The sequence below is a fragment of the Mustela nigripes genome, chromosome 4 (assembly GCF_022355385.1).
Source record: "Mustela nigripes isolate SB6536 chromosome 4, MUSNIG.SB6536, whole genome shotgun sequence".
Lineage (NCBI taxonomy): Eukaryota > Metazoa > Chordata > Mammalia > Carnivora > Mustelidae > Mustela > Mustela nigripes.
The window spans coordinates 92,098,263-92,117,136 of record NC_081560.1 but is presented as its reverse complement, the minus strand read 5'-3'; the positions used below and the strand labels follow the sequence as shown (position 1 = coordinate 92,117,136).

General features: G+C 43.9%; 1 protein-coding gene across 4 annotated transcripts in view; it reads left to right on the top strand.

Moving 5' to 3' along the window:
- The window catches only part of LOC132016059 (contactin-associated protein-like 3), a 170,557-nt gene that overhangs the window by 86,906 nt on the left and 64,777 nt on the right, over positions 1-18,874 (top strand). For all 4 annotated transcript variants that reach the window (XM_059397084.1, XM_059397082.1, XM_059397083.1 and 1 more), the window contains 4 exons: positions 901-1,044; positions 4,214-4,475; positions 9,759-9,905; positions 17,549-17,720. In XM_059397084.1, coding sequence (XP_059253067.1) covers positions 901-1,044; positions 4,214-4,475; positions 9,759-9,905; positions 17,549-17,720 — 725 coding nt within the window. The remainder of the gene's footprint in view (positions 1-900; positions 1,045-4,213; positions 4,476-9,758; positions 9,906-17,548; positions 17,721-18,874) is intronic.

The window sequence follows — 18,874 nt, the reverse complement described above, 5'->3', positions numbered from 1 at the left end:
ACTCATAGGTGTGAGTTCTCCCCTGGGAGGAAGTAGTCGTTGAATTCGGAAAGTGTGTAGATGAAGAGCTATCAGTATGACAGGGGGTACAGTAAAATACACAATTCTGGACGGCTTTCCATGTTACCTCTGGTATTGGCTGTGACCCGTTCCCTTGGAGATGTCTGTGTTTTAGACCGATCGTAAGCAGAATTAGCAGTCTAGGGTGCTTGGAGAAGAAATCACCATACATTCCAACCTGCTTTTTTGAGGAATGAGAGGGCCAAAGTCAGGCGATTCAAAATACCATTTCTTGGGACATTTAAAGGCTTAACGCATCCCCAGCGTGTAGCCCGCATGTATGTAACCAGCACTGGAGAATACCTTTTGTTCTGCCAGTTCTGCTCAGCACATCTATCAAAGCAAAGGGAATGATTTCAACATTCATTTAGTGTTAAGTGGCCTCAGCCGAGAAGGCCAGCTGCAGAGCCTGGTCCTGAATGAGATTATCAATACCTTCATCATTCTAACCCATCAGCAGTGTCCTGACAAAGACTCGGACCCTGAAGCTGGGTTCTAGGAAGGTTTGTAAAGTAGAATGTCATCACGGTCAGCTGCATTGTCACCCAGATCAAAAGTGACCATGGAAATGAACGTACAACTTTCCCCGTCAGCTGAAGTGACATAGCCCTTTGAGTAGTAAATTGCGAGAAGGGGTATTTAACCTACTTATATAAATGTAATAAAGAAAGAACCGGTATATCTACATCTAAAAATTCACCTGAAAATAACATGATAATGTTAAAATAATGCCAGATAGATTGAAGGCAATTATGCTATACCCGCTGAGCATCTGTGTTTTAGGCAGACAATCAGAAAATCATTAAACAATATTATTTATGTCATTTTTTTCTTTCTAAGATCAGCTTTGGGGGGATTCCTGGACATGGAAAATCAGTGGCATTCCCACAAAAAGACTTTCACGGCTGCTTCGAAAATCTCTACTATAATGGAGTGGATATCATTGATTTGTCCAAGAAACACACACCACAGATCCTTGTCACGGTAAGAGTGCTACACGCAAGGTCAACGGAGCAGGGAACTGCAGCTTGTCCGATGGGCCCAGTCTAGAATGTGCCTCTCCTAAAGGCAGGGAAAGTGCCAGTCATGTATGCCTTTTAGTTCGTTTTTGACTTAATTCACTAAATAATTAACTTGATTTTTAAATTTAACTTTTAAAAATTTTAGTGCCAGTCACTTACACACTGTGTAGTATGAGCTTCAGGTATGCAGTTCAGGGATTCAGCACTTCCCTGTGTCACCTGGGCTCCTCACAAGTGCCCTCCTCCATCCCCATCACCAGCTTCTTAATTTTTACAGGTGGAAACAGAGGCACGCTTTTGCAAATGTGTCATGGCGCCTCTGAATAAAGACTTTTTGGGGCAGGGACTCTGTTGGGATTGGTTTCCTCTTGCTCCTTTCTCCTGTTACTGAACTCCTAGCTCAGTGCCTGTCGCTTGCTGGAAAGACCAGTACTCGATGAATTTGGATTGGAAAGGAATTTGAGCTTAATTTAATTTGAGGCCAGGAACTTGGGGAGAAGGTGGACTCTTGTGCAAAAGCCAGCTGCCGAGTTTCTGCCTGGCCCAGGGATTTGCAGAGGGGTTAAGAGTGAGTCGCTAAAGGGAGGAGGTGGTCTGCTCCATCCCGGGCTGACTCCTTGGTGCCTGCCACAAACCCTATCTCTGTGCTCAGGGGCTGTGCCTCAGGGGTCTAGTGCCTGTTTGCTGATATGCAGGAATGCCCTATTGTTCTGCAAAGGGAGGCCAAAGCCCACAGACACACAAAGGGAGGTTAGTAAAATCAGTCCTGTGACCTAAGAAAGAAAAAGATTTGCCAGAAAACTTGCTTGACTCTTTGGAAGGTGGATGTGGCTTTGAACAGATGACTGGGCACGTTTGGGACCTTCTCGCCCCAAGACCAGGGGTCTGTCTGCTGTGGATCTGGGGACTTAGGTCAGCGAATAAGGAGCATGTTATCTTGAGGCAGGTAGACCCCTCAGATGGGTTGGATTGTTGTCAGGCTTCCGTCCCTCCACGTGGCTGCCGGCCATCCCCCCGGGCCAGCATGTTACTGAGCTAGCGTCTGTCCTTCCACTTTTGGTTCCTTAGACCCGAATCATCTACAATCAGTGCACCCAGCTTTCTGAACACTGACGCCTCCATATCGAGCATGATTTACAGAAATGGGATTGTTTTATGTGAGCTTTTCTCCATCTCCATTTTCCAACTCAGCGAAACCTGTGCGAATGCTTTTTTTTTTTTTAACGGTTTATTTATTTTAGAGAGAGAGCATGAGGGAGAGAAAGAGAGAGGACCTCTCAAGCAGGCCCCCCACTGGGCTCGGGGCCCCACATGGGACTCGATCCCAGGACCCTGAGACCATGACCTGAGCTGAAATCAAGAGTCGGTCACTCAGCCAACTGAGCCACCCAGGTGTCGCAATTTATAAGAAAGTTTTAGGTTTGATAGATCACCCTATGTCATTCATGATCCAAATGTTTTCTCAGATTAACTATGTTAATCTGATCATGTTATAATATAATTATATATCATATATCATATCTTTTATATTAAATGTTATGGGCCATGTTGAGGATATAAATGCCTTTATTGGTACATAGCCAATGTCTCAATGTATTTTTTAAATAACTTCGTAGTATTTGGTCTTGCTTTAAAATACTTCTGAAACCCTAGACTCTAGGTACAGTCTCAAGGATTTTCCTGTAAAAAGTTTTAAGGCGGTTTCATTTATTTATTTACTTTAAAATTGAAAAAAAAAATTAAGTCTTCGACTGTATGGTCTTTACTCTGTGCAGATCATAGTTATCTTGGGTCTCGAGGGTACCCATTTGTGCCTGAGCTGTTTAGTGACCAGACCCAACCTCCACGCACAGGCTTGAATCTTACCTCTCACCATGTACTGGCTGTACCTGTGGTCTCAGATCTTTCTGTGGGTCAGTCACTGGGCTCCGCTGCTGTGTTTACTCCATACCAATGCCGTATTGACTTGATTACAGTGCTTTTATGGTATATATTTTGGAGAGGAAGGGCAATGTTTGGGCACATATTCCTCTGGAATTTATGAAAATTTATCTAAAAATTTTTAAAAGAATTTATTTACTTGAGAGAGAGAGCACATGCAGTGAGAGACAGAGGGAGAGGGAGAATCAGACCCCCTGCTGATTCCTCGATTCCAGGACCCCAAGATCATGACTTGAGGTGAAGGCAGAGGCTTAAGCAAGCCCCCCAGGTGCCCCACTTAATTGGAGTTCTTTTAAGAACTTAAGTTCCTTCCTCCCAAACACTATGATTAAAGGTAAGTTTGCTCCTGGAACAGCAGAGATAATCTAAAGCTCAAAGGTGTGTTTTTTAATAAAATAGAATGAAGTAAAGGCAACAGGCAGCTGGCGGGTCAGAGGTCAGGCTGGGGAGAGCGTGCTGGTTGACACGGCCCATGGGAGCCTCTAAGAAGTGGGCAGCCCGCTCAGGCCAGCCACACCCCTGCCTCAGACAGCGGAAGCCCAGGGCCTGCCTGAGCCAGATGTTTGTGTCCCCTGAGTGACAGGTATGTAAGCGTTCACAGAACCAAGGGGAGTGCAGGAAGGGTCCCAGAGCCGCTGTCCGTGGTGCTGGGCTTCATGCTGCAAGTAAACAGCCAGTGCCTTGAGGTATAAGAGGTTGGGGTACCAGGTGGTGGGTATTAGAGAGGGCACGGATTGCATGGAGCACTGGGTGTGGTGAAAAAATAATGAATACTGTTATGCTGAAAATAAATAAATTTAATTAATAATTAAAAACAAAACAAACAATAAAACAAAACAAAACAACAACAACAACAACAAAAAGAAATCTGTCACCTCTGTTGTGTCCTGCGCCCAGCACAAGGCCTGGGAAAGACATGCCTCGGGATTCCTTTGCCAATGCCCAGAAATGGAGGAGACAGAACTGCCCTAAAAGCCTCAGAAGGAGGTTTTCCCAGCCAGGGCAGTGTCATGGTTTGAAGGACCTGTCAGGTAAATCTGGATTGCAGCTGGATGGGGAAGCCTAGTTCTTAGGTCCTTGCTTGCAGGAAGGTTGATAGGAAACTAACTGCACCTCTTGGAAAGCTTGTTGTTCATGAAAGCATCTGCCCCTTCTGCCCCTTCCTAAATCCTTTTCCACTGTATTCACAGGGAAATGTGTCCTTCTCGTGCTCACACCCACAAATTGTGCCTGTGACTTTTCTGAGCTCCAGGAGTTACTTGGCTCTGCCAGGCACCATCGGAGAGGACAAGGTGTCGGTCACTTTCCAATTCCGAACGTGGAACAGGGCAGGGCTGCTGCTGACCACTCAATTCCAACATGGGCCAGTGGCTCTAGTCCTCGTTCTTAATGATGGAAAACTCAGACTGAGTCTCTCCCAGCCCGGACATCCGGCGAGGGACGTCACAGCAGGTAATAGATGTTTGCTGTGACCATACGGTCCTCCTGTCATCTCTGTATTAAATGAGCAACTGAATCAGTAAGATACTCATAATCCTTCTAGAGGGAACTAGAGTTCTTTTACCTTTGAACTAGGTATCTCCAGGCTGTTGGTGTGTGAGTCAGTTTGACCCGAAGTTAGCTGCAGATCACACATACCTCTCAAAAAGTTTAAAACATAGGGCGCCTGGGTGGCTCAGTGGGTTAAAGCCTCTGCCTTTGGCTCAGGTCATGATCTCAGGGTCCTGGAATTGAGCTCCACATTGGGATCTCTGCTCAGCTTGGAGCCTGCTTCCCTTCCTCTCTCTCTACCTGCTTCTCTGCCTACTTGTGATGTCTCTCTGTCAAATAAAAAAATAAAATATTTTTAAAAAGTTTTAAAAAATAACCTAGTTATCAACTGATGGTGGGGAGTTGGCAGTCCGCTTGAAACACTGGAGAACAGTAGCCTATGATTTTTCCCAGATTTTCTGTTCCTTTGGGAATCTCTGTTTTGGATAAGGCTTCTTATAACTATGGGTGAATGTTCTGCTTGGCTTCCAAGAAGGACCCACTCCAGGGTTATGTTATCTTTGGAGTCTGGGGGCTGTTTTGCGTTAGAGTGCTGGTGAAAATGTAAAGCCAGGTAGGTGTCATTCCACGAGTGTTGACTACAGAAGAAGAGCCTTGCCTGACCTAGGTTACCAGGTTGGGATTGAAAGCCGGGAATGAAACATAGCTCTTTGTTTCTCTTTATAAATAAAAGACAAAATCTGACCACCGGTGTAGAGAGTTCCCTTGTGGACCTGAGATGAGCACAACCGGGAATGTCAAGTCAGATTTTGGAAATCGCTTCAATCTTGGTTTGTGTAGATTTACAAGCTGCATGCCTTATTAATGAAGAGATGGTGTTTTGCTGTTGCTTCACGTGAGTACACACCGTTCTCCCTTCCAACACACTGGGATTAATTATTTAACTTTTTTTGAAGGCAGACACTGAAATATTATAGAAACGTTTTAATGACTTGATTTTTTAAGCTTTCACTGGACAACGTATTAACTTTTGGAAGCAAACCAGAGGTGCATTTTTCTTTTTTCTTTTCTTTCTTTCTTTCTTTTTTTTTTTTCTTTAAGATTTTATTTATTTATTTGACAGAGATCACAAGTAAGCAGAGAAGCAGACAGAGTGGGGGAGGAAGCAGGCTCCCCGCCAAGCAGAGAGCCCGACTCGGGGCTTGATCCCAGAGCCCTGGGGCCATGACCCAAGCCAAAGGCAGAGGCTTTAACCCACTGAGCCAACCAGGTGCCCCTGGAGGTGCATTTTTCTTGCTGCTTTTTTTAGAAGTATTTGAGGGGTGATTTTTTTTTTTTAAACTTTGAAATACAGGCCTGCCTCTGAGATACTCAGGTCTGGTTCCAGACCACCCCAAACAACAAATATTGCAATGAAGTGAACAAAATTGATTTTTTTTTTTTTTTTTTTTTTGCTTCCCCATGCATATAAAAGTTATGTCTGCAGTATACCATGGTCTGTTAAATGTGCAGGAACTTTATGTCTGGAAAAACAATATACACGTCTTAATTAAAAAAATACTTTATTGCTAAGAAATGGTGTCATGTGAGCCTTCAGTGAGTTGTAATCACGGATCACAGATCAGCATCACAAATGTCACAGTGATGAAAAAGTCTGAAGGATCGTGACACAGAGGCACAGAATGAGCAGATGCTGTTGGAAAAATGTCCCTGAGAGATGCGCTTCGGGCAGGGGGCCATGAGCCTTCAGCTGGAGAAAGGCGCGGTGTCTGCGAGGCACAGAAAGTGAAGAAGAGGAGACAGATGGCTACTGGTTTTCACTCCAAACCTTGGATGAAGTGTGAAAGCACCTACCAAACCAAGAACTAAAGTTTAAAGGCTGAGTGAGACGTAATCATGCCGGATGCCAGGAAAGGACACCCGGTCACAGTTCATCCTGCTTCCAGCTTTTGGGTCCTATTTCTGAATAGTTACCTCAGTGTGTTTGTGAAGGTATCTAGAAAGGTCCAGAGTGTACAATGTAGTGTCCATGTGCTTGTGGAGCTGGGCCAGCAGAGCGTGCTGGGAATAGAAGGTCAGTGGTGGTGGTGGGGGGGGCAGCGTGCCGTCCCTTTCTGTAGGAAAAGACACAGTCCACCCTTTCCCGAAGGGACTCAACTGCTCAGGGCAGTGTTCTCTGCAATCAGGACAGATTTGAGACAAGCTGGTGGGAGGGCTGCCTGAGAGGACTCGCCTCCCAGGCCCATTACCAGAACCACTTCTCTGCTGCTAGGGCTGATGGGCTCAAAAAGTGCCACCTGTGATCTCCCTAAGCCTCCGGTCCTCATCGTTGGAGTGACACTATTGTGACCGATGGTAGAAGCAATGATGTTGAGCCTACAGACCACGAGCCCAGTGCCTGCTAGTCAGCAGTCACTCCAAAACCTTTAGTTCTCATTATTCCAAAACTAGTCCCAAGACCATCACCCCCCCCCACTCCCTGCCAAGACTGAAGCCTTTGTGGAGCTAGGGGTGGGTGGGAGAATAAGCATCATGTTCCCAGTAGCACAAATCAAAACACCCCCTCCCCTCCCTTCTCCATCCATCCTTTGACTGTAAGTGCTGCCTGGGGAGGAAGTGGGGAGGGTAGAAGACACACAAAAGAAACACAAAGGGTGAGAATTATAATGGGTAGAAACAGAATGATCATAAGAGCAGGCATTTCACTTTTAAATGAGAATGTTGAATTTTATTAAAAAGAGTCTTTTATTATAGAGGTAAATGGCATCTATTACCCATTCAAGGAGATATTCTGGAGTGTTTTCTATAAGTTCTCCCAGGAAATAACTCTAAGTCCTAGACAAGTGGGTGGAGCGGGGGAGGGGACAGGAGTGAATTTTAACATCAGATTTTATTTTATTTTTTTAAAGATTTAATTTATTTATTTGACAGACAGAGATCACAAATAGGCAGAGAGGGAGGCAGAGAGAGAGGAGGAAGCAGGCTCCTGCTGAGCAGAGAGCCTGACATGGGGCTCGATCCCAGGACCCCAGGATCATGACCTGAGCTGAAGGCAGAGGCTTAACCCACTGAGGCACCCAGGTGCCCCATTAACATCAGATTTTAGGTGGATGTGGTTCCGTCCTGACAGATAATGTTAGATAAACTTCAAAATAAATACCGAATGACAAGAGTGGAAGAGACACTCCCAGGTTCTTGTTTGTGGAATCCTTCAGCTCCAGGGTTGGAGGATTTCCCTTAGGACTAGTGTCATAATGTAGGTCTTGAGTATCTAACCGCAATCCTCTGGATTCTGTTGTCAGTTTTCTCATCATTGCTCATGAACCTAACCTATGTGGGGTCTTTGCAACAGTTTTGGATTCACAAATGTGACACAGAAAGTGAAAGATCGGTGTACATGGCAAAGAGCTAAAGTCTCTGAAAGGGAGTGCTGGGAAGTACCATCGCTCCTATTTCACAGTCTGAGAGGAGCAGAGGCATTGCGATTTTTACAGTAGGGTCTATGACCTTCTGGGTCAGGCCAGAAACATATTTCCCATGCACATGGGTCTTGAATCCATGTCAATGTCACTGATGAGAAATGAAGCCAAGACCAAAAAAGCTGTATTTTCATTTTTAATTGCAGTATCGTTGACATATTAAAGAGCATTGGAGGGACATGGATTTATGGGGTTGATTGGGTTCCTTGGGCCAAACTCTGATACTAAATTAAATATGCCTGGTTAACTTTCCACCAGAAACATGGCCATATTTTCTTTGGGGCTGATACCCCATGAGCTAGAAAATAACTTCTGACCCTTGCAGGTTGACTTCCAAACTTAGAGGGCTCTAAGGGGTTGGCGCCTTTCTCATTTGCAAGAGGTATAGGCTAATCTATCAGGACGATTCCCCAAGATGATCAAATTAGAGTCAGGCAGGGTCATGCGCAAGCTTGGGCATGACATCAAAGAAATCAAAAGAGTCTCACTTTGTTGTTTTTCAATGAGCTGAAGTGTTTGTTTATGACCTGTTTGCCTATTAGGCAAGACAATTTCTGAAGATTCCAATTATTTACTGTGCTCCTTCAGAGAAGCATGTGTCTCTGGGGCCACGACAGTGGCCATGACCTCCCCGTGGAGGGGAGGAGTCCCTTGCCTTTGAATGAATGACTCGCTTTGGCCAATGGAATATGGGCATGAAGGCAAACACAATTCCCTCATCCAAAGTTAATGTTAACATTTAAAAATATTTCCTACTGGTTTTTGTCCAATTTTAGATAGTGATTGAATATGCAGACACACATACTTTAATGTGATGCTTTCTAAACTTTACATTTTGTTCTATGAATTTTTATATTTTAGTAATACTTAAGTTGCTGATACATTTTTTCTAAAGAGTTATATTGGTATATATGATATATTTTTCTAAATAGTCTACCAAGATTATATATAGTAATAATACATGAAAGTAGGGACAAGATTTTAAATTTATAACAACAATTTTGGAAAATTTTATGCTTCTCAACATCCTAAAATATTAACAAACTAGAAGAGGGGAAAGTACGCCCTGTGCCAGGGGATTAGGATATTTGATCATGTTAAGGTTGTTCAGGATCCTTTTATGTTAGTCCGTTAAAGGCCTAGCACTGGGAGAAACTAGGATTGTACTGTCCAAGGCAGAATGTTTGGACTGTCCACTCTTGATTTTTCCTTTCCCCTTCAATTCAGCTTTCTTTATTTTCTCTTTTTTTTCCTCCCTGTACTTTTCTGATTTAACCGAGTGATGAGAAAGTGAAACACAGTCATTGCCATGTGCACATATGTCTTAATACTCTTAACTGACCACAGTAGTTTTTGCTAGAATCTAATTTGTGTTAGAACATGACTGGTCAATCTATGACTGTGGGAGGTCAGATGCAAGGACCCTCTGGAACCACACATTTACTCAATGAGCCTCATTCCACAGGTAACCCCTTCCTCCTAGATAAACATGACCAGGATACCACGTGATCTCATTGCCTGTTAAGAAACCCCCAAGCTCACATCTGTCCCAAGCCTCTCCCTTTCTCTCTGAGAGGCCCAGCTATCCTCTGTGGTGGGTCTCTATTGCCCAGCCAGCTAAATAACCTGGGGGGTTTCAGGTAGGTTCATGGTGAAGTTTGGTAGGGTGTCTAAGATCATGATTGTATTATTTTCAAGCATGGCTCTATGTAGTTGCATCTATAGGGTTTTTAGGAATTTCTTACCCACTTTTGTTTACTTCCAGGTGCTGGATTAAGTGATGGACAGTGGCATTCAGTGTCCCTCTCGTTGAAAGGAAATCACCTGAATGTGATTGTGGATGGTGAGGCAGCCTCTGTGGCTCACTCCCTGCATGGGCAGATTGATTCAGGGGAGACCTATTATTTGGGTGGTAAGTGAAAGGAACTGGTGGTGCTGGCAATCAAACCATCCTTGTCTTTCTAGCTCCTGCTTTCTGAGACAACCAGTAATTTTAAATGAAGGTTAATACTGAAGAGTGAGGTTTCTCTTTCAGTTTAGTCAATGAGAATGTTGAGCAAAGACAGTAAATTTTTCTTAAGGACTTATTTACTTATTTGAGAAAGAGAGAGCATGAGTGGGAGTGACAGAAGTCGAGGGAGAGAGGATCCCAAGCATATTCCCCATTGAGTGCAGAGCCAGACATGGGCTCAATCTCATGACCCTGAGATCATGACCTGAGCCGAAACCAAGAATAGGGTGCTTAACCTACTGTGCCACCCAGGCACCCCGACAAAGGCAGTAAGTTATGGCTTAAAACGCAAGTCTGTGGGGGGCCTTGTTTCGATGTGCATTTGCTAAGATTGATTTTGAATTTAGCACTTGTTTTCATTGAGTCACCTGGAAAGCTTCCAGAATGCTAGGGCCTGTCTCTGTCCCTAGAGATCTGCTTTCTCTGGCTCTGACGCCTGGGAAGTGGGTTCTCCAGGTGACTCTGTGCAGGCCACTCTGAGGGTCCTTGCTCTCTGTCTCTAACCTTTTGTGCTTCACTGTAGAGTATTTTTGGGAGGCCAAATAACCCTTAGAACATTTCTTTCAGGTGTTTTTATGCAAGTTTACTTGTTGCATGTGGGTGGTCTTCTTTTTGTCAGCTGCTCTCCTCCCTGGGTGGCCCAGGTCCTCTGGTGTGGCCCGGGAGCCACCCATGGCAGCACCACTTTCAAGCCTGTCACAGGTGCAGACGTAACTCCCCTGACTTCCTGAGCCAGAATCTGCATTTCCCCAAGATCCCCAGCTGCTCTGTTGCCCTAAATGTTCAGGAAGCATTTTGTTGCCCACTGTGTACGCACAAAGACGCCGTTACCTACACCAGAGCAAGAGAGGAACTTAATGGCTACTGACACTCACTCACTACCTCGTGGTGAACTTTACCAAGACAACACCAGGCCATCACCCGGACTGTGGGAGATGGTGGGTTTGCCTGTTTAGTAGAACTTCAACTGAGTCTGTGCAGGATCCATGCAGCCAGGGAGGGGGGCTCCTGAAGGTAACAAATGTCCGTTCTGAGGCATCCGTGTGAAGAGTCTTAGCCACAAGAAGCTTAGGCCTGTCAGTTGTGAGATGTCCTTCTAATCGTGGCTGGAAGCCGTCCTTGCTCTTACTCCCATTTCGCATTTTATGGTTGTTTCTTTCCAAAATAAGTTTGAGGTCATGGTGGAGATAACTTGATAGCCCAACAAGAAAATATAAAATCCTCCCAAAGAGTTGACAGTAAGCCCACACAGGGCGTTTAATCTTCCAAGCCCCCTGAAGCAAGCATCACTGTGAGCATGGAGTGGCGCCAGGAGCATTAGAACATTGGATTGCTTGCTCTACCCCTGCCAAATACGGTGCACCTCTGACCCAGACAGTTTCTTAAACCTTTATGCTTGTGACGGATTTTAGAGCTCTGCAGAGGAGCTGATCCCTTCAGAACTAAATTAAGAATTTACCCAGGAGCTGTAACTTAAAACATAAGAGATTTTGAAGCACTAAAAGGGACAGGAAGAAAAATCCTCGCTGTAATGTTTAATGATGCAAAATGGAATGCTTGTTATTTTGTATTAAAAAAAAGACACCTTTCTAAAAACACAGAGTTTTCTCTCATATTTGAGCTTCAGGCATGTTCCAAATGTGCAACGCACAGCTGCATAAGAACAGGTACTTTCCATAAATACTTACACATGATGTGATATGAAGTCACTGTAATTCATGTATGCGTTTTAAAATACTACTCATGTTTCTTGAAAGAGCATGTGTGGGCTAACCCCCTAATGTACACAATTAAACACTACAGTGCTTTTAATGTCTCCCTCTCTCCTCTAAATTCTCACTCCCCCAGTTAAATATTACCCTGCCCCCTTTTTACTAATCTTTGTATCACCTTTTTATGTTTTAATCAATGTGTAGCACCATGTCAGTTTCAGATGTGAGCATATGACTCAGTGTTTGTATACATTAGAAAATAATCCCACAATAACTAGTTAATATCCACAACCATACATAGTTATAATTTTTTCTTGTTATGAAAATTTTAAGGTCTACGTTCTTAGCAACTTTTAAATAGACAATAAGGTATTATTAGCTGTAATCACCATGCTGTACATTGCATTGCTGTGACTTATTTATTTTACAAATGAAAGTTTGTAATTTCTAATGTATTGCTTTTCTTTAGAAGCTATATCCATGTAGGTGACTTCACACAGTAGTGTTTTGTGTTCTGTGTTCCCTTGCTTTTCAGTTTATGCATAGGGCACTACTGTGTGCCTTCTTCTGGGTTCTTTTTATTGTTATTGCTGTCACTGTTGTTCTAGATTAGTTTTGGAGATCCAGCCCTGTAAGTATTTATAGATAAAGTTAATTAATTTTTACTGCCCTTTGGTTTTGATGTGTACGACATCATGTTTCACTTATTAAATCCGCCGTCCTGTTTTACTGTTGAGCAACAACTTGATGGTGCCTATTTTTTTGCTATTATAAAAAATGTGATAAATATCCTACAGCTGCCAAGAATCATCTTGCCAGTGATTTTTAAATTTTCCTTATGTGCAAACTATCAAGCTTTCCTAATATGCATAATCAATTCAATGAAACAACATTTAGTTGTTTCCAGCCTTTGGTCTATGAAAGGACCCTAGAGATTTGGAGGCAATGTGTTGAAAAAAAAGCATAATAGGCTTTTTAAACATGTTTTCATAAAATTGTGTTGATGTGTAGAAAAACTGTCTCATTAGTATAGTTTCCAATAACAAATTGTATCTCTAAGATGAGCAGCATTACAAAGTTTAAACATCCCATGAGAGAGTATAATGACTTTTCTTCATTACCAGTTTGCTATTTTTTGGTTGTAATTAAAATTTGGCACTGACTGGCAAAAATAGTGTAAGATCTTGTAATCACAGCATATTATCTGTAACTAATGTGTAAATTCAAATTTTCTTCTTAATGGACATCCATTGGGACCAGAATATGCATTGTGTTAACAGGGAAATCCACTTTATCCAGTCCATGCTCCGTAGCAGTATGCGGTATTCATGGCAGCCAGTGCCCCATGTTCCGAGACCCTCCTTAGCCCGCTCTCCTGATGGAGGTTCAGTGGCAAGTCCCTGCTCACCCTGTGGTCAGTAACTCTTTTTTGCTGTGCTTTCCCATAAGGGCAGATTAGGACATCTTCCTATTACAGTTAGGGTAGCCATATGATTTATTGTCCAAACCAGGATGCTTTAGTAAATGGCGGGGATGATCTCAATAATTATGGCATGGCAAGACAGCAGGCTTAAAGCAGGGCTCTTTGGCTTTCTTTTCATGACAAAGTTCCTCTCAAAGATTCATAGTCTTTTTACATGTAATGCAGGTTCCCCCTTTTCCTTTTCTATTTCTCCTCAGTGTGAGCTTTGTTTGTAAATTATTCTTCTGACAACAGTTTTGCTCTACTGTACAGTACACTGAGTTCGGTGCCTGCTGGGGAGGGTAGTGGGAAGCTGCTGCTCTCTGGATTACTTTTGTGGAATCGTCGTGCTGTCCACCAGCACACATGCCCTGCAGAGCTGGGAAACATCAAATTATGCTCCGAATCTCTTGAGAGTCCTTGTGTGTGTGAGGCCTTAGCAGACCAGGGAACAATGACGGCTGTAATGAGGTCTTACCTCATGACCCATTCTTATTCTTATGGGTCTTGACATCCAGTGACAATTTCTCTGTCATCCTCAGAGGTCCTTAAATTTCTGACTCCTTCCATGGTGATGGATATGTTCCATTGACTTAGCAATAACTATCCCCTGTCCACTTTCACTGTCCATCCCGAATCATGTCATGGAGGAATGACCCTCTGCCATCTTACCATTGGGACTTCAGGCAATCTGTGTGGGTGAACAGACAGCTAGTGGTTTGGGCTTGTCTTGGGCCATGGCACCTCTTGCTTCTTGACCTCTCTCTCATAACTGGAGCAAGGAAGGACTTTGTGGTTTGACCTTTCCTTCTTAATATTCCACTTTGAGAAAATTTTCTTTGTGACCGCTGGATTCAGTTGAGTCTTTATAGGAACACTTAGGTACTGCACTGTATTATTTTTTCATTTTCTTTTTTTTTGAGAGAGAGAGAGTGTGTGTGTATGTGAGTGGGGATGGATGGGGAGGGACAGGGGGTGAGAGAGAATCTTGCCTAGTGCAGAGCCCAACACGTGGCTCAATCCCACAACTCAGATCATGACCTGAGAGGAAATCAAGAGTTGGACACCCAGCTGACTGAGAAACTAGGCACCCCAGATACTGCATTGTATTTTAGATGCGTCTGAAGTTTGTGATCTGGAGAAAGGGGGAAAGTTTATTGGCTGAACTTTTCTGATCCTGTATCCTAATGTTCTCAGTCCCTAAGCACTGTCAGTAGAAGTCGCCTATAAAGACACAAAGATACACCAGGTGTCTTCCAAATATATCCAACCTTCCAGAAATTCTTTTACAAACAGGAATGTGCATATTTTCACATAAAACAAGGAAAAAAGAAAGGGAAACTGGACAGTTTATCCGTTCTTTGTGATGTAACACCACATTCGAAGAGTCAGTGTCTCCATGAGGCTAATTTATGGGGCTTCATTGTGCCCAACAGTGAGTTTCACCAGACGAAGGCCTTGGCTGGTTTTGGGGTATATTTGTCAGGAATGCAAAGCCTCAGTCACTGAAAGAAGAGGAAAGATGACCATGTGTATCTTGTGGAAATTCTTAGGCGCAAGCTTATGGCCGTTGGGCAGGAACGAGAGGAGGCTCTGTCTTCAGTCCCTGCCCTTTGAAGGTGCACCAGTGACCCTCATGACAAAAGTTCAGAGAGATGAGAATGAAAAACATATAGGTATAATGAGTAAAACCTTTATGAAATTACTGATTCCAGGGGCACCTGGGCAGCGTAGTTCAATGTCTGATGCCTGATGTCAGCTCAGGGCATGATCTCAAGATTGTGAGGTCTGGCCCCACATTGGGCTCCCGGCTTGAGTCTCCCACCCTCTGTCCCTCCTCCCCTCATGCTGTCACTGTCTCTCTCTCTCTCTTTTTCTCACATAAAAGAATCTTTCTAAAAAAAATAAATTACTGATTCCATTTCATTTAAAATGTAAGAGACTTCTAAAGTAACCTCAAATCCCACCTGTAAATATTACCAAAAACTTCCTTAATATTTAAATGCTTGGAAGATGATTTTTTAATTATTTTTTAGAAAGATTTAATAGTTATGACTCTGTATTTAACAAATTAAAAGAAAACATTCTTCTGGAAATGATGTCAATGAGACATAATTGTATAAGGCACAGAATGAATTAAATAGGTGAGTTTCTCAGGAAGCGTAAAATTTATTTCACAATTTCTTGGAATTAAAAGAATATTAAATTATTAAAAAATGTGCTTATATTGTGTTTGCATCTGAAAATAAAACACTCAGTCAAGTGAATGCGTTTAGATTTTATCCCACGTGGCTACAGTTAGGTTCCCCAGGAAGCTGGCTCTCTTCTTGGGAGACTTGTGTGTACGGTGGTTATTGAGGTTAGTTCTCAGGAATGACCCCTGCCTGGGGGTGAGATAGCAGCTGGGATGAACAGAGACAAGGCGAGGCGTGATGCCATTGCATAGAAACCTCAAGAGAGCTCTGAAGAAGCATTGCCCCTCAGGGACGTCCCAGTTGAGGCTGTGGGTCACTGACCCATCCATTGCATCCGTGGGCACTGGCCGTCCCTGGGGAGGGTACCACCCATGAGACTCAGCTACCTGTAGCCAGGGCAGTTCCTGGGGAGAACCTCAGCCTCATTCCCCAAAATGAGGGGTGTGTGTGAAATGGAAATGAAGCTGTGTCTTTAGATTTCTCCACATAACGGCCTTTCACCAGAGCATTTGCAGTGAGTATGTTTCTCTTTTCCTGTCCCCTGGGAATCTGGCGGCACTCACATCAAAGGACCTGTGATTGCTTTGTGGTCAGCTTGCAGAGGGTGGGAGAGCACTTGCCAGCCTGCTGACCCCACGAGGGGAAGGAGGCAGCTCTGAACCCCAATCGGCTTTGACTTTGATTTCAAAGATGTGTCCTTGCTCATCATGGGTATAAGAGCCTTGTCTTCGTGGGAAACCAGGGGGATACAATAAAACACCGCCTAGGCATTGTGGTTTGTAATGGTAGAAGATAACCTGATTCAAATTTTTAGGGGTGTTTTGGAGCAAAAACTGATCCAAATCACACAACACCGAAGTAGAAGTGGTCAGGAGTGCTCCGTGGGCAGGCGTGGGGGAAGGGCTCCCGGAAAGGACGGTGGCAGCAGGGAGAGGAACTACTGATTGGCTCCGGCTGAAATCGGGGGTGGCTGTCTGGGGCCGCTGTCCATAGGTTCCGGTTTCAGAGCCTTGACGAGCCACATGAAGCCACACAGAAATCAAACTCATTTATAGCCTCAGACTCTGGTTTGCGGTCTTGGGCCACTAAAGCTTTTGGTGAGTCACCGTGGTCTGATGGCCTCTTTCCTTCATTAATTAATTTATTTATTTTTATTTTTTTTTTAAAGATTTTATTTATTTATCAGAGAGAGAGTGGGAGAGAGCGAGCACAGGCAGACAGAATGGCAGGCAGAGGCAGAGGGAGAAGCAGGCCCCCCGCTGAGCAAGGAGCCCGATGTGGGACTCGATCCCAGGATGCTGGGATCATGACCTGAGCCGAAGGTAGCTGCTTAACCAACTGAGCCACCCAGGCGTCCCTCCTTCATTAATTTAACAGTAATTTACAGCAAGCCAATTAGTGAATGCAGCCAAAGTTGTAAAAATTTTCTATTATTGAAAACTGTCAAAGCCCATTTCTTCTTGCATGGGGTGCTCCAGGATGCTAACTTTTCTCCATTATTCTCAGGGCTGTATCGTTGAGATACTTGTTAGCTCTCTCTCTCTCTCTCTCTCTCTCTCTCTGTGTGTGTGTGTGTGTGTGAAAAGGTATTTGACTAAAATGCCTCATTCAGAAACAGTTGGAAATGTAAGTCATTTACATTGTCCTTAGATGTCTCTGACTGTTTACGGTCAAACCTTATTTTAACTGTGTTGTGCTTGCACACACACACACGCACGCCCAGAGTAGGAATCTCACATACATAATTATTTCTCAAGCATTTTAAATTTCATAGGTCCTAGTAAGCCTGTGATTTTTTTCTTTCTGATTCTGTTATCCCATGGTCTTTCGTTAGAGAATTTAATATCATGCTGAAAGGGCCAATTTCTTTGGGCGGTTTCGAAAAAGAAATCAAACTCAGCTTAGAGGAAATGGGCCTTGACTCTACTGGTAGAGTCTATCTTCGGCTACCTTTGGCCAGCCACCAGCCTGGCTCGAGTTGTTATTTCTGTGCTTTACCAAAACCAGTAGTGTCTGTTCTCAGCTGTCCACTGCCCCGTCCACCACCGCATCCACGAGGAAGTATAATCTTCAGGCGTCTGTGAGGAGGCAGCAAACTTGCACGTACAGAATACTGACGGCTGTTTTGGTTACGACTGTTGACTTTCTCCTTTGTGTGTCTCCATGTTCATTTAGGCTGTCCTGACAACAGCTCTGGCCCTGGATGCGGAGGTCCCCTGGCCGGGTTTCAGGGCTGCCTGAGGCTCATCTCCATTGGTGACCAGGCTGTGGACCCCATCACGGTACAGCAGGGGTCACTGGGGACTTTCCGTGACCTCCAGATAGACACCTGCGGCCTCACCGACAGGTAAAGCCATCCCACGTCATTTTGGCATTCCTGATTTCAAAATTTTTGGATAGGGGGTTAAGAACAAATGAGCCGCTAAGGGAGAGCACCTCCTTCTAGCCCCTTCTCTCTTCCTGATAGCCAACCCATATGGAAAACTATAATTAATTGAAGACTAGAAAATGACCCTGTTTAATTTCAAACAGTTGCTCCTTTCGGATGGTGTCTTCTTAGAAGATTCACTGTCGTGAGTTTTCCTTGCGTGTGTCCCCAAGTCACTTAGTTTTTACAGAATCCTGTTCATGGTGTGGTAATTGTTGATGAGTGTAAATACTGATGAGTAAAAATACTTCTAAAAATTCTTCCATGGCACAAAACAGATTAGAATATTCTAGGAAGATGATGAATTGTTGAGGACCAGGAGGTTGAAAGCCACATGTGGTCAGTGGGATTCACCCCATGCTCCCTTCTCTATATGGAAAATGAAAAGTAACTCTTCTGCTAGAAGGGTCTCAGCCTCGGGGATTCCTAGTCACATAAACACAAGGAGGAATGGAGGGAACCCAGTTACCCCACACTGAGCACGGTACCGGTCAGTGAGGACATAGTGGGGGGCGAGTGCAAAGGGATAAGACAGAAACTTCCCGCTCTAAAATAAGCAAATGTGGAGACGTAGCAAGCAGCATGATGACTGTAGTGAATACTGTCATGCATATTTGAAAGTCACTGAGGATCTTGAAAGTCCTCATCACAAGAAAGAACTTTTTGTGACTGTGTGTGGTGCTGGATGTTAGTGAGGCTTATCATGGTGATCACGTCACAAGATACACAAATATTGACTCATTCTATTGCACACCTGACACTAATATGTTATAAGTCAATTATACCTCAATTTAAAAAAAGAAAGAAATAAAGAAAGGAAGAAAGAAAGAAAGAAAACCCCTGAAACTGTAGGACGTTAAAATCGCGAATTCTTGCAACTTTATTCAAACTGTCTTGTTTGTCACACTCTTGGGCTTTCAGGTTTTCTAGACAAAAGGGATGGCTTAGTTTGATGACATTAAATCTTTTCTGTGCCTGGTATGTCTGCCCTTCCTGAAGCGGGACTGCCTTACGTTCCTGTTGAATAAGCAAGCACGCTCCAGACACCTTCCCACATCTGTGTGTGGCCAGCC